This window comes from Mirounga leonina, unplaced genomic scaffold (genome assembly GCF_011800145.1).
Source record: "Mirounga leonina isolate KUSES-001 unplaced genomic scaffold, KU_Mleo_1.0 Mir_125, whole genome shotgun sequence".
NCBI lineage: Eukaryota > Metazoa > Chordata > Mammalia > Carnivora > Phocidae > Mirounga > Mirounga leonina.
Genome location: NW_023270305.1, coordinates 78,701,389 through 78,724,639, shown reverse-complemented (window position 1 = coordinate 78,724,639; position 23,251 = coordinate 78,701,389). Strand labels below are relative to the sequence as shown.

General features: G+C 44.3%; 2 protein-coding genes across 2 annotated transcripts in view; both read right to left on the bottom strand.

The window, feature by feature from the left end:
- SULT1C2 (sulfotransferase family 1C member 2) overlaps nt 1–8,143 on the bottom strand; it is a 47,949-nt gene extending 39,806 nt beyond the window's left edge. The window contains 1 exon segment of the mRNA XM_035001944.1: nt 7,997–8,143. Coding sequence (XP_034857835.1) covers nt 7,997–8,143 — 147 coding nt within the window.
- Nucleotides 8,144–13,765: 5,622 nt separating this feature from the next.
- Nucleotides 13,766–23,251, bottom strand: part of LOC118008308 (sulfotransferase 1C1-like) — a gene marked incomplete at its 5' end in the record, with an annotated part of 68,976 nt that continues 59,490 nt past the window's right edge. Inside the window, 5 exon segments of the mRNA XM_035001943.1 lie at nt 13,766–14,195; nt 14,427–14,607; nt 16,011–16,105; nt 17,054–17,180; nt 20,406–20,503. Of these exon segments, the coding sequence (XP_034857834.1) occupies nt 14,083–14,195; nt 14,427–14,607; nt 16,011–16,105; nt 17,054–17,180; nt 20,406–20,503 (614 nt within the window).

Sequence of the window (23,251 nt, the reverse complement as noted above, 5' to 3'; positions counted from 1 at the left end):
TCACCCTGGCTGTCTGAGCTTTTTTATCTCAGGCACGAGACTGAGTTTAAAAACTCCAAATTTTAAGGACTCCTGAGGTGCAGACCCATGCTGCTCTTCCTAAGGAGGGGAGGCATCTGGCCATGCTTCTGCCTTTTGCTGGACCCCTCCCAGGAGAGTGGTGGGAGGACCATGCAGCAAGTCGCAGTTTATGGCAACACAGAGCAGAAAGCCAGCACCTAGCCGGCTTCCCTGCTTCTATGCCTGGGAACAATGCCACACTTAGGCATCACCCGTTCTTCTTGTGACCCTGGGGATCCTCTGACTATGTTGTCACACCTGGGATTCCACCCCGCTTCACCACCTGAGCACCTTTAAGCCAGGCACTTCCCTGGCTGTAGCAGACTTCTAAAAGTCCCAATTTTGCACTCCGCTGCTAATAATACTTGGCGGTAGCCTCCTTGAGCAGGCTCCCTTCCCTCCACTGTATCCTCAGATATATCACTGGGGATTCAAGTCTCCACACCTCCTACCTTCTAAAAGGTGGTTGCTTTTCTACTTGTAGACTTGCAGTATTTGTTTTCTCAGAACTCCAATTGATTTCTCATGTGTTCAGAATGATTTGATAACATTCTAGTTGTATTCGAGGGATGAGTCAAACTTAGCGTCCCTCTCCTCCACCATTGTAATTCCTGCCCGCCTGGAATTGGGTTCTCAATAATTTTTAAGAGTGTGTAGGGATCCTGAAATCAGAAAATGTGGGAACCACTGGTATAGACTAAATGGGTAGAGAAATGGAAATATGTTATTGTGGCTTTTTTAGTTTCTCAAGACAGAGTGTGTGATTAGTTTGGTAGTCAGTGGATCACTGCTGAAGGGTTTGAGTAGGAGAATGACATACTTGGAGCTACTTTTTAAGAATAATATGAAATAGACTATAAAATGGGTTAGAGAAACCAGGTAAAGGCTGGAATTACAAGGCTGCTCTAAAAGTCTAGGAAAGAGGTATGTGCTACTGAAGCAGGAGTGAGAGCGGAAAAGAGAAGACCAGCAGAGGTGAACATTACTGGACCCAGCATGTGACTAACATGGGGATTGCTAGAGAGTGAGATATTAAGAATACATAACTTCAGATGCTTATGGTGGTTAATTTTATGTGTCAACTTGATTGAACCATAAAGTGCCCAGACATTTGGTCAAATATTATTCTGGGTGATTCAGTCAGGTGTTTTTTGGATGGGATTAATATTTAAGTTGATAGACGGAGTAAAGTAGATTGCCTTCCATCATATGAGTGGACCTCATCCAATCAGTTCAAGGTCTGAATAGAACAAAAGGCTGACTTCCCCTGATTAAGAAATAATTCTCCTGCCTGAGGGTATTTGAACTGGGACACTGGCTCTGCAAGCCTCTGTAATTGTATGAGCCAATTCTTTAATACATATACTGGTTCTGTTTCTTCAGAGAATTCTGACTAATAAGATTTTGATACAAAGAATAGTTCTGGAGGAATAGAATCTTTTTTAAAAATATTTTATTTATTTATTTGAGAGAGAGAGTGAGCGAGAGAGAGAGAGAGCATGAGCAGGGGGAGGGGCAGAGAGAGAAGGAGAAGCAGATTACCCACTAAGCAGGAAGCTCAACATGGGACTCTGTCCCAGGAGTCTGGGATCATGACTTGAGCTGAAGGCAGATGCTTAACCAACTGAGCCACCCAGGTGCCCCTGGAGGAATAGAATCTTAACAATGAATTTTCCAAATTTGTTCTGGGAGTTTCTGGAATTAGCTTTCCAATCTGTTAAGATTTAAAGACACTAATGATTCTATTTGCAGTAGTAAAGAGAAGATTGACAGCCCATGGCAATATTTAGATTTACAAAATATCACCAATTGGATACTCCTAATCAGACACTTGGAAGAAACAAAGATCTGAGCAATAATGCATGTGATATGTTCAAACAATTATTATTATAAACTGGTGAGTATAATGAGATTGGCTGGTTGCTTTCAATGCCACTGGACAAAGCTGTTGCTGGACGAAATGGGGAATGAAAATGAGAAGCTCAGGAGCCTGAATTCCCAGCTCAAGTAGCCACATACCTGACCTGAAAGCTTCTATGTCTTCCTTGAAAGAGACTTTTATCTCCTATAGCTAGCTGTAGGGCTAAGATGCTGAAAACCAAACCCAGAATCTCATCCTTCAAGTTTCTGGATTACAATGCAACCCAATGTAATTAGTATGATGCAAGCTGAATACCAGCTTCGTAGGGTATCTACTGTTAAAGTGAGGGTATTAATGGGAAGGAATGGGACTCTGAAAATTGGGAAGGGTATGTGTGAGGAGATCCTGGTGGAGCTGGAGACTTTGAGCCCTTAAATTCTGATGAATCTTCTTTCCCTCTCTACTTCCATTTGAGGGGATTGACCCTGCATTGCTTAAGGAAACTGCGCTGGCTTCCCCTGGGGCAGTTGTCTTGCAAGACACTGCTGCTTCTCCTCAGGACCCATCCTAGCTCTCTCTGTGCTTCTAGACCTATGATTAGACTCAAGTCCCAGCAGGGCCCTTAAGGTGAGGTACAGTGTGACCCATGAGGGGGTACATTACACTCTCAAAGAACTACTTGAATTTTTTAATTTATAAAAACAGAAATCTGGGGAATATGTGTAGGAATGGATGTAAGGGTGAGGAGTAATGGTGGAAGGGTGATAAAGTTTAATTAAGCCAAATTCATGCATGAGGGCCCACTAAGCAGAGATTCTGCATTTACTGCGGCAACTCCAGGGGTTGGGGAGGACTGCAGCTGTCTGGATGGTTGCCTGAAGCATGCCCCAAGAGGTGACCCACTCTGAGAAAATGGGAAATGCTGGACCTGCATTGGTGTAATGTGTTAGAGTGGATTTGTCATTTAAGACCTATTCAGTCATACTGAGAGGGTCCAGAAGGCATCCCTTCCACCACAACCATGAGGAATAAATTTATGAGGAGACACCTGGCATCAGAGCTTGGTGACTGTAGTTCCCACATCACTATGGGAACTGTAGTCAGTGAACTGGGGGCCAGCCTAATGCAAGGGGAATAGCTGGATTCTGGGGTGGCAGGGCCAAGTAGTGGTACTCAACCACCAGAGACAAGGTGGGTATGGTTGTTACCAATCAATCTATCCCAGTCACTAACTCAGGAAACAAATGGGTGAGTCCTGGTGCACTGCTGCGGCCAACTGCTCTGACCTGGGGTATCTCAAGGGGGCTGGAGAAATGGAAAACACAGCTTCTGGCTGGGTTTGCCAACACTGTTGCTGAACAAACTCGGATAAGCTCGTACCAAGAGAAGGCAATAACTCAGGAGATGAGGGTTTGGAAAAGAGAAAAGGAGAAATTTATTTTGGGTGCCAGCAGTTGGGAGAGGTGGCAGGCTCAAGCCTGAACAACTAACCTCTCCAGCAGCAAGATGGACACCTACAGATGGTGCAGAGAATGCATGATCCACAGTGGGGGTTGGTATGTGTTCAGCATATGATCATGGGCAGGGAAGGGGACATGTCAGATGTGGTCTTCTAGGCATTCTGTTGCTATCAGGGCTTTTCCGGGTCCAGTCATTGCAAAACATCTTAGTCAATGTCTGAAGAAAGTGTGATAAGAAATAAGCACAATGGGTTTCAGTTAGAGATGAGTTGAGCGGTCTTCTCTATTTCTGCTTTTAGCTGTTGGGGGCTATGGTTGAGCAAGACGGCTCACTGACACAGTTACCATAAAAGAGAGCTGAGTCAAAGCAGAGCTCAGAATACTCTGATGTGTACAGACTTATGGCATTGGCTAGTGATTGTGGTGTCCCTAGAAGTGAAACAGGAAACCTGCTAAATTCTGATCTGTATAAGAAGTTAAGTTCTAGGTCAAGTGAACAAAGTCTAACTTCACTTGTCAGAACAGAAAGTCAAGGCTCCTCAGTCAATTCTGAGACATGTGTCAGTTTGCAGACCTAGAATCCCATGGAATGAAGGAAGGCCAGGTCCCCTTGAGGAGGGACTACCTTGAGGAGGTATAATGAAAATATACCATTAATCTTTCTTCCAGCCTTCCCCAAAGGGACCTACAGCCATTTATTTAGCAGGGTAACCATGCATTGGGGAAAAGGAAATAATCAGACCTGCTAGGGACTATTGGACACTATCTCTAAACGGACACTGGTTTCAGGAGACCCCGAATGTCACCATGGTCCCCCAGTCAGAGTAGGGGCTTATGGAGGTCAGGTGTTTGATGGAGTCTGTCTCAAATTGGTTCCATGGATCCTCAAACCCAAACTGTGGTTATTCTCCTAAACTCTGGAATGCACAATAGGCATACTTGGCAGCTGGCAGAATCCATCCTCATGTTCTCCTGACCTGTGTAGTGAGGGCTATTGTGGTGGGAAAGGCCAAGTGGAAGCCACTAGAACTGCCTCCATCCAGGAAAATAGTAAACCTAAAGCAATACCGCATTCCTGGAGACGTTGCAGAGATTAATGCTATCATCAAGGACCGGAAGGATGCAGGGGTGGAGATTCCCACCACATCCCCATTCAACTCTCTTATTTGGCCTGTGCTGAAGACAGCTGAGCTTGGAGCATGCCAGTGGATTTCTGTACGTTTAACCAGGTATTAATTCTAATTGCAGCTGCTGTACCAGATGTGGCCTTCTTGCTTGAGCAAATTAACACACTGCCTGGTACCTGATATGCAGTTATTGACCATGCAAATGCTTTTATCTCCATCCTTTATCTTCATAAAAACCACCAGAACATTTGCTTTCAGCTGGCAAGACTGGCAATATACCTTCACTGTCCTACTTCTGGGGTATATCAGCTCTCCAGCCCTATGTCATGATTTAGCCCATACAGACCTTGATCACCTTTCTCTTCCACAAGATATCACATTGATCAATTACACTGGTGATATTATGCTGATAGGAACTATTGAGCAAGAATAGCAACTCTTCTAGGCATATTGGTAAGACATTTGCATGTCAGAGGGTGGGAAATAGATCCAACAAAAATTCAGTGGCTTTCTATGGCAGTGAAATTTCTAGAGGCCCAGTGGTGCAGGGCATGTTGAGAATTCCTTCTAAGGTGAAGGATAAGTTGTTGCCTCTGGCCCTTTCCACAACCAAAAAAGATGCCTGGTGTGCCTCTTTGGATTTGTAGGCAACATATTCCCCATTTGGGTGTGCTACTCCAGCCCATTTACTGAGTGAGCCAACAAAGCTGCTAGTTTTAAGTGGGGCCCAGAATAAGAGAAGGCTCTGCTATAGGTCCAGGCTGTTGTGCAAGCTGTTCTGCCACTTGGACCATGTGATCTGATAAATCCAGTGGTGCTTGGAGTGGCAGTGGCAGAGAAGGATGCTGTTTGGAACATTTGATGGGCTCTTACAGGTGAACTGCAGCCATTAGGATTTTGGAGCAAATCCTTGCCAGTCAATCTCTCTAAATAATTACTCATCTTTTCTTTATTTTTAGAGGGGGTGGGGAGGGGCAGAGGGAGGGGGAGATAATTTTTTTTTTTTTAGATTTTTTATTGATTTATTTGACAGACAGAGAGAGCACAAGCAGAGGGAGCGGCAGAGGGAGAGGGAGAAGCAGGCTCCCCGCTGAGCAGGGAGTCAGATGAGGGGCTCGATCCCAGGATTCTGGGATCATGACCTGAGCTGAAAGTCAGGTGCTTAACCAACTGAGATACCCAGGCACCCTGGGAGAGAGAGAATCTTAAGCAGGCTCCATGCCCAGCATGGAGCCCGACTCTGGCTTGTACTTGAGAGACAGGTAATGGTGGGAAAGCAAAAGTTGATTTATTTGGGAAGCTGGCAACCTGGGAAGATGGTAGATTAACATCCCAAAGACTGTCTTCCCTGTGCAAGGGAACCAGTGGAAAGTGTGAGAAATGGGGGAGGGGGCTACGTGTAGAAGAAGTTGATGCTCAGCAGTTAATAATTTGTGTTTGCAAGGCTTCCAGATTCCTCTGCTCTGCCAATAATCAAGTCTGCCAGGTGTCTCTCACTAAAGGATACCCCTGCAGCTCAAAGAGCTGTGTCCTGGCAAGGCAGTCCAGACTCCTCCCCTTGTACCAGGAATCAAGATTCCCAGGTGTCTCTTACTGAGGACCCCGTGGTCATGGTGGCTATTTCGAGTGCAGTAAGGCCTTATCTTCTGGAAAGTCTGGTCCTTTGTTCCTCAAGGCCAGGGGTCTGTAGGATCTCAAGGGAAGTAGGTTAGTTCTGCTACAAACTATGGGGTTTAGGTCAGCATGCAAGGAGTGCATAGCTTGAAGCAAGTTAATGCTTAAGACTGGTTGGGGTGCTGTTACAATATGATTTGCCTTCCCTGGAAGCATTTCTGCCAAAACCATTATCTGTGGACTTACAGAATGCCTTATCCATCACCAAGGTATTCCACACAGCATTGCTTCTGATCAAGGGAATCGTTTCTTGGGAAGTAGAGTGAATCAATTTGCTGGTCTTACCATTCCCACCATCTTGAAGCAGCTGGCTTGATAGAACTGTGGAATGACCTTTTGAAGACTCAGTTACAGTGCTAACTGGGTGGTAATACCTTTCAAAGGCTGGGGCAAGATTCTTCAGGAGGCTGTACATTCTCTGAATCAGCATTCAATAGATGGTGCTCTTTCTCCCATAGCCAGGATTCATGGGTCCAGGAATCAGGGGGTGGGGATGAGAATAATGGTACCACTTGTTGTTACACCTAGAGACCCATTAGCAAAAGTTTTGCTTCCTGTTCCCATAAGTTTGTGTTCTACTGGTTCCTAGAGACCTTAGTTCCAAAGGGAGGGATGATTCACCATCCCTCACCATCATCAAAAGTGATACCATTGAACAGGAAGTTAAGATTGCTGCCAGGCTATTGGGTTCTTCATGCCTCTGAGTCAACAGGTAAATAAAGTAGTTGCTTTGCTACCAAGGGGACTGTACTCCACAATGAAGGTGAGGAAGAGTCTGGAACACGGCACATCCCTTAGGACATCTTTAACTATTCCCATGCCCTGTGATTAAGGTCTTTGAAAAACTACAACAACCCGATCCAGGCAGGATGACTAATGGTCCAGACCCTTCAGGAATGGAGGTTTGGGTCACCCCACCAAGAAAAGAACCACAACCTGTTGAAGATCCTGCTGAGGGCAAAGGGAATACGGAGTGGAAGAAGGTAGTTAGGAATACCAGCTATGACCACATTACCAGTTACAGAAATGAGGATGGTAATTTTCATGAGAATTTCCTTCTTATTTTGTTATGAATATGTTTGTGTTTATGTACACATATAATATTTATTTCTTCCCTCTCTCATCCCCTTATCATGTAGTGTAAGATGTATTGACTTTACACCATATTATTTAAGTATTAGCTTTACATCATAGTATTTAAGTTATTGGATATCAAGGAGAAAAATGACCAAGAAAATAGTGCTCTCATGAACAGCAACTGGAAATCAGGAGCAGTCAATAATTTATGAGGGGCAGGGAGCAGGGAAAGGGGAGGGGAATGAGTTAGGTTTTAAACATTTCTAGGACTGAAGTGCCATACGTACTGTAGGTGGGAATATCTACCCAGCAGTTGAAAATATAACAATCCTGGTGGGGGGGGGGGGTTGAGACTGGAGATTTAAATGTGGGAGTGAATCACACAGAGGCACCATTTGGGAGTTTTTGAAGGGAGCAGAATATATTCAGATCTGAATTTTAAATCACAGATGCTAGACTGGAAGGAGCCTTGGATGATTCTCTTGTTTCCCCCCCCAGCCCAGATGGAAACATGTGGTCTTCGGTCTCTCTCTTACAATGAACCCCCAGTCTCCTAATAAGAAATATATGTACAGGAATTAGTTGACAGAGTTGTAAGCCTGCTCTCTTAAGTTTGAGTGAAAAGCATGAGTCAGGTGTCTAAGAAATGGAGGACTTGCACCTCTGTCGATTGCCGACTTAGATTCATTACAACATTCCAGAAACAAAGCTGAAATCCAAGGTCTTTTATCACTCACCTTGCCAGGCTTGCTGTATGAAGCTTTGTGTACAGATTGCTTTATGATTTCAAAGTATTTGTTTTTCAGCTTGAGATCTTCTTTGACATAACTGCACATCAGCCCGAAGGCTATTTGTAAAGGCAAATCTTTGGAAGATAGGAACATCTTCTGGGGTTGACGTGCCAGGCAAACGCTATTGTGAAATCTCATGGCATGCAGGCATTAAGATATGCCCATGCAATCAAATACACTTTAAAACAGTTTCAGTTTTTTTCTCTCTAGCTCTATCTACCATCTATGTATGTATGCATCTATCTCAATAATAGGTTTCATTATAAAATTCAATGTTAAGTGGGAAAGTATAAAAGTTTTAAAATTTTCAGCTTTCTCTTAGAAATTAAATATTTAATAAGTATTTAATATATCCAGAAAATAAAGCAAGATTTTGTCCCTTTAGTTTAAGTGGTCCTCATCTCTTTGTGAATTTTGCCATCATCATACTTCAAGATTCTGGTATATCCCCCCCAAATCCTTTCTGATGCTCACTTTCCCCACTCCTCCTGTCCCCTCTCCCTATCCCTGTGCTCCTTCAGCCTTGTGTCTCAGTTGTGACCCACACTGGGGCCCTCTCTAGGACATCTTCTCTGGCCATCTTGTCTCGGTCCCCCTCTTCAGACTTAACTCTTGACTCTGTTTTCTTGATCACAGTAGGACTTGTATAGTAGGGGACATGCTTTACAAGGACCCCCACTGGCTGGGACCCCCTACCCTCTGCCCCGTGGAAGGGGATTAGAGTGTGTGTCTCAGGTTCCAGGTGGTTTCCACCTCAGTGGCCACACACCATGTGTTAGGGAGCAGGGTGTGGTGGGAAAGAAGGTGGACTTGCACCTGCAGCTGAAAGCCCTGCCTGCTTGGGTGGCAAAGGCCAAGGCAGGGCTCATAATGCTGAACTGGCAGACCAATCCCACGCGTGCACCCACTGCTATTCCTCACACTGAACAGCCCCTCCTCACCCTGTGTTCACTGATTACCTTGTTCCCAGCTTCACAATGAAGCATTCCAATTATGTAGAACTCAAGGTTCTTAGTGGTACTGCCCCAGTGGTGTGCTTTTCACATGGGAATCAGAGGTGGGTTCCTCCCCACTAAAGTTCTCTGGAAATGGAGCAGTGCTTCTGGTGCCCTGCCCAGATGCCTTTGGATTGACACCACCAACCTCTGCCTCATGTTACAGCTGTATGCTTCTTTCCTACAGGCCTGGGCCTGCTTCCTTCAGAGAAGGAAGTCTGCCCTTGGGCACTGGGGTGGCTTTGCCCAAAAGCTCTGAGAGCATAGGAGTCTGGGAGCTGACATATCCCAGGGCAGCCAAAGGGAGGCATGAGGGCAGGAGAGGAAAGCCCAGCTCCCTGCCCTGCCTCTAGGAGGGACTCTCCCAGGAGCCCCCTGAGAATGAGGCTGAGTCTGGGACTGTGCAGAATCCCTCCCCATCTTCCTTCCTCGCTCTCTGATGATTCTCTCCTGGAAACACTTTTGAAATGTTACTTGCACAGGAGTCCTCATCCGGAGTCTGCTTCTGGAAACCAACCATAAACACGGGATGCCACAGGCTTCTGGAGAGCCCTGAGAATGTTCTGCCTTGCAAGGCAGCCTGTGGTCAATTGCAGTAGGAAATTGCAGCTTCCTGCTGCTTCTCTAAGCAGGGTGGTGACCTGACATTCCATCAAATCCCATCTCCCTGGGACCTGAGAGGGGCAGTGCTGGGACATGTTTTGTGCTATTGTCCTGGGCTCAGAGCACAGGGTGCTGGGAAGGACACTTAAGCTTACATTTGGGTGTCACAGCCAACCCTGTGCACAGAGCCTCATGTGGGAAGGTTACCTGGCCCACCTTTCTGCACATCCCCTCTCTTCCCTGCTCTGCATTGCTGATCCTGGTGGTGGTCAGGGATGTTCTCCACCTTCCTGAAGCTCAGGGAGGAGCCAGTGGCCTCCTGGTTAAGGCCATGATGGATTGTGAAGTTTTAAGCACAGTGTGAACCAAGCCCTAGCCAGTCCATCTTTTCCTGCCAAACTTTGGCCCTGAGCCTGACCCCACCAATTACAGCTCCTGGGGGACTGGTTACCCATAAGACCCTGGCAATGCAGGGGTTCACTGGGGTGACCTAATACATGGAGAGCTATCCATTAGCCACTCGCAGCCCTTCCTGGTCCTGTCTTCTTCTGGCTGGGACCCTGTTCCTGCTACTGCCTGAAATCTGTTCCCTGTTGGTCCACATCCACCATGGATCTCGGCTATGCCCACCTGCTTACTCCTAGAACCCGCAACATGTGTACTGCTTCTCAGAGATATGTCCAGATGGTGTTGGTGGAGAAGACCCCACCTCAGGACCTGGACATCCCTACTGACCTGGGCCCTCCCTGGGCCTACATGTCTGGAAGTACTACCCTCACAACTCTCAAATGAAGGTAGCCCCCTACCCCAAATGCACACACTCTTTTATTTGTGGAGGTGCCCCTTGGTGTTCTTTGGGCAGCAGAGGCAGAAGCTCTGGAGATATACAGATTTCTGGGGCTTCAGTGTGATTCCACCCAGCACCTCTGCTCTCAGGTTCCAAATGTGGGAGCTGCTAGCGTTGGTGGTATAGTGGTGAGCATAGCTGCCTTCCAAATGTGGGAGCTTGGGTCTTCACAAATATGGATCTTCAGGGTGCCTCCAGACTCATTCACATAAGGTCCTGGCCCAGCTAAAGCAGACCCAGAAACTCAGCTCAGAGACTGGATAGTAGATGATATTTCAGGCTTTGTGGGTCATTCTTCTTTGTTGATGTTGTTTTTGCAACAACCTTTTTAAAATAAGAAAACCCCTCTTAGCTCCCGGGCATACCAAATGAATATGAATTTGGCTCAGGGGCCATAGTTTTCCAACCCCCCCTCCCCCCATGACCTTAGACCAACAACCCAGAAGGAAGAGATAAGGGGAAGGCACTGACAATGAGGGGATGGGTGCTTTTCCACTTAAATGTAAACCTCTCAGGGGGCGCCTGGGTGGCTCAGTCGTTGGGCGTCTGCCTTCAGCTCGGGTCATGGTCTCGGGGTCCTGGGATTGAGCCCCGCGTAGGGCCTGCTCGGCGGGGGGCCTGCTTCTCCCTCTCCCACTCCCACTCCCCCTGCTTGTAGTCCCTCTCTCACTGTGCCTCTCTCTGTCCAATTTAAAAAAAAAAAAAAGTAAACCTCTCAGAAGAAAGCTGGTCATTAGATTTTACCAGTAAAAACTTGAATTCCTCCAAGCCAAAAAAAAAAAAAAAAAAGAGTTGATACCTAGAAATGTTTAAGGCACTCCCATGCCTTGACTTCCTTTCTCCATCATTTGTCATTAGCATTTCACATATTTGAATTCAGAATATTCCAGCCTCTGAAGGGCGGATGGGCCTGGCAGGCTACACTCAACTTTGGGAAGGGTCAGTTTCTGCCCAGAGCTACCTCCTGCTCACAGACTTTTCCATCACAATGACGCTCTGATCCAGGGTCCTCCCAGGGAAGAACTGACTTTCTAAAGCATATTTCCACCGAGGCTTGTTGTTTTTCTTTTTCTAAACATGCCAGTTAGGAAGGTTTTGAGATTTGTTAAAAAATCAGACAGGATTCCTGGAAACCCAAGTTGTGATGACACCAATCTGAGTGTCCAGAGGAACAGTGCAAGCACCAGCTGCAGCCCAGGAGGAGGTGTGGGCCATGAGCAGGGTTCTAGGAGTGTGCTGGGGAAAGGGAGCTGCCAGGGGTGGGGACCCAAGTCCACCAGCTCTGCTGGCACTGGCCTGTGGATTCTTAGTCTCATCCCAAATGAGATCATTGGATGGTGTGACCTGATTCTCCGATTTCTCATTCTGAAGTTTCAGGATTACAGGTCGACCCGTTTCCCACTGTTGTGTATTTCTCTCCTTCTAAATGCATGGCTTCAAAATCCCTTAACCATGAACATTTACAATGTTATCTTGCATGAATGTGGTATATAGAGGAATGTGTGTGTGTAAATGTGTAACATGTGATTAGAATAAAAGTTATTTTAAATGTATCCATGTGGTTCACCTCATTAGTCTTTCCTCAGAGCAGCTAAGCACTCTGCACAAATCCTGTAATGGATTATTTGTCATTGTGGTTAATGATTTTCATGCTTACCTTAGAAAGTAGAACCATGATAGAATGCAAACAGGGCTTCTTTTATTCCTGGGTGGGGTTGCTATTTTCCTGTATCTGATGATTTAGTGGCACAGGAAAGCACCACTCCCAGAAGCAGCACCTTCCTAACATTCTTTTAAAATAATACACTGAGCTTCTCACTACTTGTGTAAATGATGCTAGACACTTTCTTGAGAGGTTTTAATGAAAAAAAAAAGAAGGAGCAGAACATGATTACATGTGTAGCTGAATAATTTGGCCATCCTGACAATTTTGCTAAGACCCTCTTTTTATGAGGCATGAAATGTGATCCTTCCAGAAATGTGATAGTCAAGATTTTCTTAAAGTGCATGTGGTGCTGGTATTTTATTTTATTTGGGGGAGGGAAGACTGATTTAAGGACTTTTTCCCCCTTTCTAAGAAGCTCATCTGAAATATAAGTTGTTTCCTGTCTTCCAGCCTTGTGTTGGCATCAGAAGTGAACTGTTTCCTGTTTATCACGTGCTGCTCATCAGTCATTCCCACTCCAGCCTTTCTCTTTGGTCTTGAGACCATATCCAGCTTGAGATTGTCTGAATCAGGCACAGCTCACTAGCATCATCTGTGCCTTACAACCTATACTTCCAAGAGCTAGGCCATCCTCTGTGTCTCATTCTTAATGGTTAAGGATAAACCCTGGTTCCCTTACACATTCTCCCTAGTGTTCAATTCTCCTTTGCTTCTTGTTCACTTTCTCTTTTTTTAAAATTTTTTATTGTTATGTTAATCCCCATACATTACATCATTAGTTTTTGATGTAGTGTTCCATGATTCATTGTTTGTGCATAACACCCAGTGCTCCATGCAGAACATGCCCTCTTTAGTACCCATCACCAGGCTGTTTCTCCTTCTCCCACTCCCACTCCCCATGCTTGTAGTCCCTCTCTCCCACCCCCTCCCCTCTAGAACCCTCAGTTTGTTTTTCAGAGTCCATCGTCTCTCATGGTTCTTCTCCCCCTCCGATTTCCCCCCCTTCATTCTTCCCCTCCTGCTATCTTCTTTTTTTTTTTCCTAACATATATTGCATTATTTTTTCAGAGGTACAGATCTGTGATTCAACAGTCTTGCACAATTCACAGCGCTCACCATAGCACATACCCTCCCCAGTGTCTATCAGCCAGCCACCCCATCCCTCCCACCCCCCAACACTCCAGCAATCCTCAGTTTGTTTCCTGAGATTAAGAATTCCTCATATCAGTGAGGTATTGTTCACTTTCTCTTATGTTGAAGTTCTACTCTATTTATTTCTCTCTTTTCATGAATTCTGCATCTGGGCAGCCAGGTTATTGTGAGCTAGTGATGGGTATGTCATGTGTCTTTGCATCCCACCATCCCTTCACATGGTCATACCAGGAACTCCACAGCACTGGAGTGAACAGGAGAGAAGGGGGGGGGGCATCAATATCAACTTGAAAGTTACAAAACAAGCATGGATGTCTCAAATAAAAGGGACAAAGACAAAGAAGACAAAGACCCTGGCCAGAATTCTTATTTGAAGAAGACAGGGACTTTTTAATCTTTAGGGAGATGCTAAAAATATTCTGGATTCCTTGGTTTGTATTTTTGCTCTTGAATTTACTACCATATGAGATACTGTGTAGTGGCCAGAGATCATAATCTTTCTTTCCCCAGCATCACTGCATGGTGCCCAGAATGTGTTACAGAAGAGATAGGTGTCTAGGTGAATGATCATGTAATTTAATTTTAAACTTCTATGCAGGATTTGATTACATTTGGATGAAATATATCATAGTGGCATAGAATCTATGGATAGTGTAGGAAAGGTCAGGATTAGAGGATGGGTATGGTAGTTTTAAGTATTCTTGATTATGAGGCTCAAATGTCTAAAATCTAGGAAGGAGGTTCTGACTGATGGATTACCCTGTTGTCCTCAGATCTCTGTGCAGAAGGTCAGGGTGCTCCCTGCCATCTTCTTCTGGTAGTCCTTGTCAAATTCTTCATTCTGAGCCACAGTGAAATAGTTCTTCCAATCCCCAGGCATCCCTGAAACAAGTCAAAGTCTCAGAGGTTGCCACAGGAGTACAGAGAGGAGGGAGCATGCATCCTTGGAGCCAGCACAAGAACGGGGAAAAAAAAAAACAAGTTTGCCTCTGAAAATTATGCAGTAGTGTCATTGATAGGAATGACTAATGGGGCATGAAACATTACTGGAAAATCTGAGCAGATCATGGGTACTACAGAGTTCAATCCTTTGAGACTATAAATCTTACATACCTTTCCTCATAAAAGGAGAGATAGATTGGTCCATGAGGACAGTAGGCAAAGTGGTGTAGTTGGCCATTGGGTTTTGCTTCATTACATCGAAGGAGGCGTGATACACGATTTTATTCAGGACTTCTTCGGGCATTTCTTTCTCTAGGAACTTCAATATCTTCTGAATTTCCCGCGTTGGGTCCTATATGTAGAAGAGTTACACAAAGCAAATAAATTTGGGTTTTCTATTAGGGATGACATTCTGCTTGACAAATGACAAATGACAAACAGTATTTGGGAGGAATGAGTTAAGTTCAAATATATTCAACAACTATCCCTTAGGTGATGACTATGTGCAAGGCACTGTACCATCTCAGGTACTGCCATGACACAAAGATGAGAGCTGTTCTTGCCCTCAGGAGGCTCACCCTGCAATAGGGGGATAAATGTAGACATAACTAACTGGGCAAAACCTCGCCCAGAAAACATGCTGCTTGCACACAGACAGTATCATGAGATTTGTTGAAAGGAACAATTATGTCTCCTGGTAGAGATCAGGAAGGTTGTATAAAGGAGGGGAAATGTTGCAGGTGAGGGACAGTATGACATACTCTAGTATTTGAGCTATAGAAGATGGCAAAAGAGCCTGTGAGTTTAATAGAAGTTTAGTAAGGGGATGAATACAAGGGATCTCAAGTTGACCCAGAAATGTAAATTCTTGTGCACTGGTTCTTTCTGATCAAAGAGTTGCAGAAAAGGAGCTATAGCTTCTTTTTTTTAAAAAAAAGATTTGTTTATTCATTTGAGAGATAGAGAGGGCAGGGGGAAGGGCAGAGGGGGAGAATCCTCAAGCAGATGACCCACTGAGTGTGGAGCTGGACACAGGGCTCGTTCCCATGATCCATGAGATCACGACCTGAGCTGAAATCAAGAGTTGGACACTCAATTGACTGAGCCACCCAGGTGCCCCAGGGAGCTATAGTTTTTGATTGGATTTCTCAGCACTGGCATAATAAGTAGTTTGTAGTTCTAGGATACTAATCCCTGGGGTCATGAGAGTGAATTTGTCATGCTTCTCATACACAGTGACTTGAAAAGGAGAAATCTGTTCTCTGACACAATATGTGGGACCAATCCTGCCAATGTTTATATGGATTAAACTTCGTTTGTGATGTGGGTCTGGGGTGTGGAACAGGGAGAAGGAAACTCTCCCTGAGCATTCACTGAACACAACTAGGCACTTTACAAATGTGATCTAATAAATCCTTATAATAATTTCATGAGATACAAAATGAGATGATACCCATTCTGCAGGTGAAGACACATGGTTCATGAGTGTCAGGATTAATTCAACCATAAAGGTATGTGATATTTCCTGAGGAGGAAGGATCTTCTGGAAATTGTGAACTGAGGCAAATAAAATTGAGAAGAGCAGAAAAGTAGTTAGAACTTCTGAGGATAAAACTGAGTTGGGAAGAGTGTCATGGAGAGAAAGGACTTGCACTGAAGGCTCTTCTGTGGGCAAGCCCAAATGCCAGGGTCCCAAATGTGGTTTGCTGCACTGGAGAACATGGTGGGTCTAATGGAGATTGCATTGCCTTTTACCTCTTTCATATCCTCATAGAAGAGGTAGAGAATATGGTGCTGGTCTTTCGCATCCCACCATCCCTTCACATGGTCATACCAGGAACCCCACAGCACTGGAGGGAACAAGAGAGAAGGGGGGGCATCAATATCAACTTGAAAGTTACAAAATGAGCATGGATGTCTCAAATAAAAGGGACAAAGACAAAGAAGACAAAGACCCCGGCCAGAATTCTTATTTGCAAAAGACAGGGACTTTTTAATCTTTAGGGAGATGATAAAAAGTATTCTGGATTCCTTGGTTTATATTTTTGCTCTTGAATTTACTACCACATTAGATACTGTGTAGTGACCAGAGATCATAATCTTTCTTTCCCCAGCATCACTGCATGGTGCCTAGATTAGTGTTATGCAACAGATCCTGTCTCTTAGTGGGCTGATTTTCATTCTGAAAAAATCTATAATTACCAAATATTTGGGCAACTTTTCTCTCTCTCTCATGGTGACTGGGAAGAGGAGAGGTGCACTGGGTGTCATTTGTTGGCCCTGCCAAATCCATTCTGTACCCTCCTCCACCCTAGAAGATTGACCTCTATGGACTGTGTCAATGGGCTCCTTTGTGCTCAGGCTTCCACCTGGGATTTGCCAGCAAAAGGCACTGAGAGGCTTTTGGAGGCAGGAGGAGAGTGAGAAGGGTGTCGTTTATTTCCCTGATGTCCTTCCTGTTGGCTCACTGTGGTGGACTCTTTCCCCTAATGAAGGCCTCAGCCCCTGTTAAGGAGCCTTGTCCTTTTTCCAGGAGGCAATAGCTCCCTGCTGGTGTTCACCCCAAAACACTGCACTATCACCTGTTGGTTTCTTTAAACTCTGCCTGTAGCTTTCTAAATAGTCTCTTAGCTAAATTATCCCCAAATGACCCAGTTTCGATGTGCCATCCACATCCTCCAATGACCTTGGTGACCACAATCATTCAATGAAAACCCTTCCTTTCTGATGTCAATAGTGAACAAGGAAATGTGAAGAATGAATGAGGAAACATGAACCCATAATTTCCTTTTACTCACCTTTTCCAGCTTTGAATGCCTCAATATACTCCTCCTATGTACCAGGGTCAGGCATCATTTTAGTCATTCTTGAGAAATGGTAGTAGGACACCAGACGGTCCTTTGGATTTCTAGCCACATAGATAATCTGAAATCAACCAGCAAGGGAATTGAGAGACAGCAAACAAAACAGAGAAATATTATTGCTCAGTGCAGAGGACCCTGTTATTAGAATCTTAGACTATTCTATTTGAGTAACTGAACGTGCATGCATTTTCTGTAAGTAGGATGACCACATCTTCCAGTATGCCCAGACAGAGTTCCAATGTATATCTGTGGTCTTAGATAATGATTAGGAGCATGCACATATGCTCCTCTCTCTCAAGAGTATCCTGGTTTGCAGGATAAATACTACAGTCACCCTAACTATGGTATTTCTGAAGACTAACGAGGCCACTGTGGTATTTTCCAGTGTGTTTGAAAGGTAGGTCCTCCTTGGCTTGAACTAAGCAAGGACTCTAACTATGTTATTGCACAGGGGGTAGCTAAAGCAGTCAGTTGTCTAGTCTAGTTTCCTCTGTACATGATGAGCTGCAGCCTTACAGATGAATGATCACTCTTATTTGTGGTAAGATTGCAGGACCTTTGAGGGCAGTGCTAAGTCTCCCTTTGGAATTGCTTGTGATGATTCTTCTCATTGGAAAAGCAGGGTTGTGGTGTGGCTGGGGAGGGCTGACCTCTTGGCTTCGTGTCCTGTGGTTCCTTGCCCACCTGTGCTTCTGTGTGCATTCTCAGCGGAGCCGGGAGGAGGAGCACATTAATGGTTTCTCAAGCATTTTCCCATGTCTCATTTACTGAACAGAATTCCTGTGTCCAACAGAACCACTCATCCAGTGACATTTCCCTCTCAGGCAATTGGCCCAGGCTCTTGCTTTCTCTACTGCCTTTCCATAGACTGCTGCCTTATAGGAACATGGACCAGGCCTGTTTCTCTGCCTCTTTTCCTACTGCTCAATTTTTCTCTGATATTTATGAGAGCATGTAGGGAACCAAAAACTGTGACACAGCTGCACCATCTTGTCATAATGTAAATGTCTTTCTTTCTTTCTTTCTTTCTTTCTTTCTTTCTTTCTTTCTTTCTTTCTTTCTTTCTTTCTTTCTTTTTCTTTCTTTCTTCTTTCTTTCTTTCTTTCTTTCTTTCTTTCTCTCTCTCTCTTTCTTTCTTCTTTCTTTCTTTCTTTCTTTCTTTCTTTCTTTCTTTCTTTCTTTCTTCTTTCTTCTTTCTTTCTTTCTTTTTTTCTTTTTCTTTCTCCTTCTTCTTCTTTTTATTTTTTTGGTTTTATTTATTTGAGAGAGAGCAGAAGCAGGGGGAGGAAGAGGCAGAGGGAGAAGCAGACTACCTGCTGAGCAGGGAGCCGGATGTGGGGCTTGATCCCAGGACCTGAGATCATGACCTGAACTGAAGGCAGACTTAACCGACTGAGCCACCCAGGTGCCCCTGTAAATGTATTTCTTAATGCTTGTGTTGGTTATTGTCTTTCTGTAAGACTGAGTAATTATGAAGGACAGTCTGGGCTAGGCAGGGAACATATTCAGTGTGTTTATGGTGAGAGTCAGATGACTGGGTGTGACCTAATGTCCAATACATTTTCTGCTGATCCATCTGTGTGAGTCCCCTGTGGTGGCTGTAACAAATTCCCACAGATGGAGTGCCTGAAAACAATAAGAAAATTATTCTTTTATGGTTTTGGAGGCTTGATTTCACTAGGCTCAGGTCAAGCTGTTGGCAGGGCTGGTCCCTTTGGTGATGTTAGGGGAGAATCCCTTCCCTTGCTGTTGCTAGCATCTCGAGGCCACCTGTATTCCTCGGCTCTTGACCCAATCCCTGGCTTCACTTATCACATCTCCTACTTCTTCCTCTGATCTTCTTGTCTCCCTCTTATAAGGATCCTTGTGATGATATTTAGGGTCCACCTAGATAAACCAGGATAATCTTCCATCTCAAGATCCCCAACTTAATCACATCTGCAAAGCCCATTTTACTATATAAGGTAGCATTCAGTTTTTGGTTATTAGGACATGGATATCTTTAGGGGATGGTTATTTAGCTTATCACTGCATCACAAAATGAAAATCTTGGGCTAAGCTCTTTAAGGTCCCATCCTACTCAAATAATACACAATTTTGAGCAGATAAAGGGAGGTGCTGTCATTGAGATTTTTACATTTTACAAGGCCTGATTTTACAAAAAGAAGGTGCTAGTATGATGACTAACAAGATGTTATTTTGTCTTCTGACATTGAGTCTACAATAGCATTTGGAAATAATATTGCTTCTTGAGCAGCAACAGTCACATATGAGTGAAGTTATCTATCTGTGGGTATAAAGCAGGAAGTTTTCACAAATGAAGGTGACCTAGATGTAATCCCAGGGAAGCAGATCAGGAATGGGATAGCATTTTGATATATGGAATCCTATTCAGTTGTACTGTACCTTATTTGGAGATGGTCAAGATGAAGAGCTGGTGACTCAGAGAAGCCCAGAAAAAAGACAGTAAAAAACAATTACTTGCACTGTGTATCTGAGCACTGCACGGAGGAGAGAGTGTTTTGGCTAACAGACTTGACCCCTATGGTTTCCTTGGTAAGGGTTCAGTCTGGGTTTCTAAAGCAGCTTGTTCACAGGGAGAAGACATGCTGGTCTAGCTGATATAAGCATTTGATTCTGCTGAATGGCTACACTTTTCGTGGCAAATTTATAAGTCAATATTTGACTTTAAGACTCACTGATTAAGCATATATCAAAAAGAAACACCAGTATATTTGATGTACATTGCACATTGAACCTGAATTTGGAAGAGTCAAAATAAATGAAAAATCTTGGAAATGGAGGACATAGAAGTGTAATAGTTCCTGGGTGCTTGCTCCATGAAATATGCTCTAAGGGTGGCCAATGTACTATCATCCTCCTTTGCCTTGCTCTACCTTTCTCTCCACAGGTTTTCCCTAAATAAATCCCTTTTATGTCTTCCTTGGCCTTGGCTTTTGTTTCTTAGATGATTTGAACTAAGATAATAGCCTTCTTCAGGAAATATGTGCTTTGTTTCACCAACTGCTCCCTTTGGCTATGGCTTAATTGGCAACCAACCAGAATGATTTTTTCTGAAAACATCCTAGTATGTACCCATAAATAATATTTTGAAGGAAAGCTGGATACAGCATGGAGTTTGTGGGAATGTGGGAGTAATGCCACCATTTGCCCTATACCTCCATTGATTATTTATTTTTCAATATCTTTGATTTTTTCTCTTTAGATGGACACATTATCTATCCATACTGACCAAAACCGGGTTTGAAAAGTTGGCTTTTCCTACCTTTGAATTTTCTTTCCAGAAGGAAGGTGGCAGCAACTGAACAGGCAGGTGAGTCTTCATAGTTCTAGGAGAAGGCATTTTGCTGGCCAGATCCAGACCTGGGAAAGAAGGCTACACCATTTAGCTAAACACTTCTCATCAGCTCCATGAATTCAATATTATTGTTTTGTCAAATATCTGAAATGAGGTTTACCAAATAGCTGGCTCTGCCTAAAATTATGGTTTTTACATGTCTAAATGATTCCCTCCTAATGACACTTTTACCATCCATTCAGGTAAAGGAAAACACTAATGAGATACTGGAAACCACTGAGGCAACAGTACTCTCCTTATTTGCTGGGTATTGATTATACTTGTGTGGGAAGATGAAGATGTTTGGGGAGGTATGAGGTTGGTGCAACTATGTCCCCAACAAGCACTTGGATATTTTGTCCTTTGGGGTTTTCTATTACTGCAATGGGGAGTAGATTAAGGCAGCTGGAGAAGAGCTGGCTTCCCTCTTAAGGGAGGTGAGTTATTGGCCAGCTCTACAAGGCTAGCAGTTCCATGTAAATAGCTTCATGCTTTCTTTTAACCTTTACTTTCCAGGCCAAGAACTGCAACAGCCACCAGTCAAACACCAGCATTGTGCTCTGTGCTGGGATGTATTTTCAGATGAAAAATTGAGCCTTACAGTGGTCAAGTAATTTCTCCAAGTTAGTAAATGTGACAGCCAGAACTGGAAATCAGTTAGTCTGTGGGTGTGGAAAGCCATAGAGGGGGAGGCCTAAGAGACTTTGTGGAAAGCAGCAGAGAGACAAGGAACAACTAGATGAATCTCAGATAAAAGCCTCCTTGGAAACAGAATGTCCAGTGCTGAGTGTTAAAATACCAAGTACAGGGGGCATCTGGGTGGCTCAGTCAGTTAAGCATCTGCCTTCGGCTCAGCTATGATTCCAGGGTCCTGGGATTGAGCCCCATGTCGAGCTCCCTGCTCAATGGGGTGTCTGCTTCTCCCTCTCCCTTTGCCCTTCTGCCTCCCCCTGCTTGTGCTCGCTCTCTCTCAAATAAATAAATAAATAAATAAAATCTTAAAAACAAACAAACAACCAAATACAGACTGGGATTTGGCCACACACAACACGAAACTCAAGGGAGGGGGCTTGAAAATGAGGCAGAGTAGCAGCCTTGGTTGGAGAAGCACAGCTTCTGGTGGAGAATCGGATATATAGAGAAGGGAGGCACCCCCTGGAGACCTGGCAGTGATGGGAAAGAAGGAAGTAAGAGGAAGAAAATTAAAAATCCTGCAGAAACAAAAGAAATAGCCTACTAATTCCTCACCGCCAACCACCAAGACCTAGGAGTAGTAAACCTCTCTATTTCAATTCCCTATAGTTTTTTCTTAAACTGAGGCTCACCAGCTTACCTGGGGCTCTACTAACAAATGTTAATTTAACAAAGTCACAATTGGCTTCACAAGCAGGATGGATTGAGTCAGTTTGCCTTTGATAATGAGGAATGTATTTTAGCTGCAAATGGCTTTCTCAAGTGGGTAATCCATTGGGGAGGAGTCCAACTGCATGCTGTCTATTCAGAGGGCTGCCCCAAATTCCCATCCCAAAAGTGCAAGCTCCAAAAACAACCAGAATTCTCTCAAACTTTAAGGGTATTGCTAATTGCAGCTGGTTTGAGGGGCTATAGATGTGTTTTCCATTTATTAATGTCCAGGGGGTACCTGCAGTGGGTGTTAGACTTTGAGTGGGATTCCCAGCTTTTATCACAGACCCAGCTACTGACTGTTAGGGACAACTGGCTAAGATTTTGGCAAGGTCCTATTGCCTTTAGTTAACAGAGGGGAACATGTGAGTTGCACAAGTTGCCCAAGTGTGGGACCAGAGAAAGGTGCATTGCCCCTAAGAGGAGAGGGAGACTCTCCTGACCTGATTGGCTTTGCTTGTGGGAGGCACTAGGACTCTGAATTCTAACCTGGATAATAGGAATGCCCACACTGGGGAAGTCATGGCTCCTCGAAAAGGCAAGAGTGACTGAGGCCGGTGGTCCTTCTGTCACTGCATACCTTGCTGCTGTGGCACCTTGTCCCTTGACACTATGGGGTATCATGGGTCCCACTCCTGGTGTGTAGTGGCACAAAATCTAATGGCCTAATACAAATGACCTGAATACCTGCTGCCTGCACCAACGAAAATGTCCAAAAAATTAGTAAGCTCCCCACTAAATGTGAAACACTCATAAAAGTGGCGTGGGCACTGATCAGTGTCGAGGTTTACCAACATGCCAAGGCACTGATTCTATACTCTTGGGCCTAGGGGCCAGTCCTAATCCTGCCACCACTGGGCTAGTGGAGGATGACCCCAAATCCAGTGAGGTGAATTGGGACACCCTGGAGAGGGAAGCAGCTGGTACTGGCCACTGGGGACATCTGCCAGAGTGACAATTCACAGGGTCAAATCCGTGGCGGGTAATAGAGAATTAGAAACCGAAATTTGAAACTTTACATGCCTTAAGATTAAAAATATTTTAAAAGACCGTAGGGCAGGAGGGAGGAAAAGGGGCTGACTGGCTGTTGAGAGTGTAAATACTGGCTCTGAGCTATTACGCAACCTATGGATGTGAGTTAACTAGCCAGTATTTACAAGAATCCCCAAATGCTTAACCTTTTAAAAGACCCCCAATGAGCCCTGGGTGTTATACACAACTAATGAATCATTGAACACTACATCAAAAACTAATGATGTACTATATGCTGGCTAATTGAACATAATAATAAAAAAAATTTAAAAACTCAAAAAAATTTAGCAAATACAAAAACAAACAAACAAACAAACAAAAAATAAAAGACCCACCCC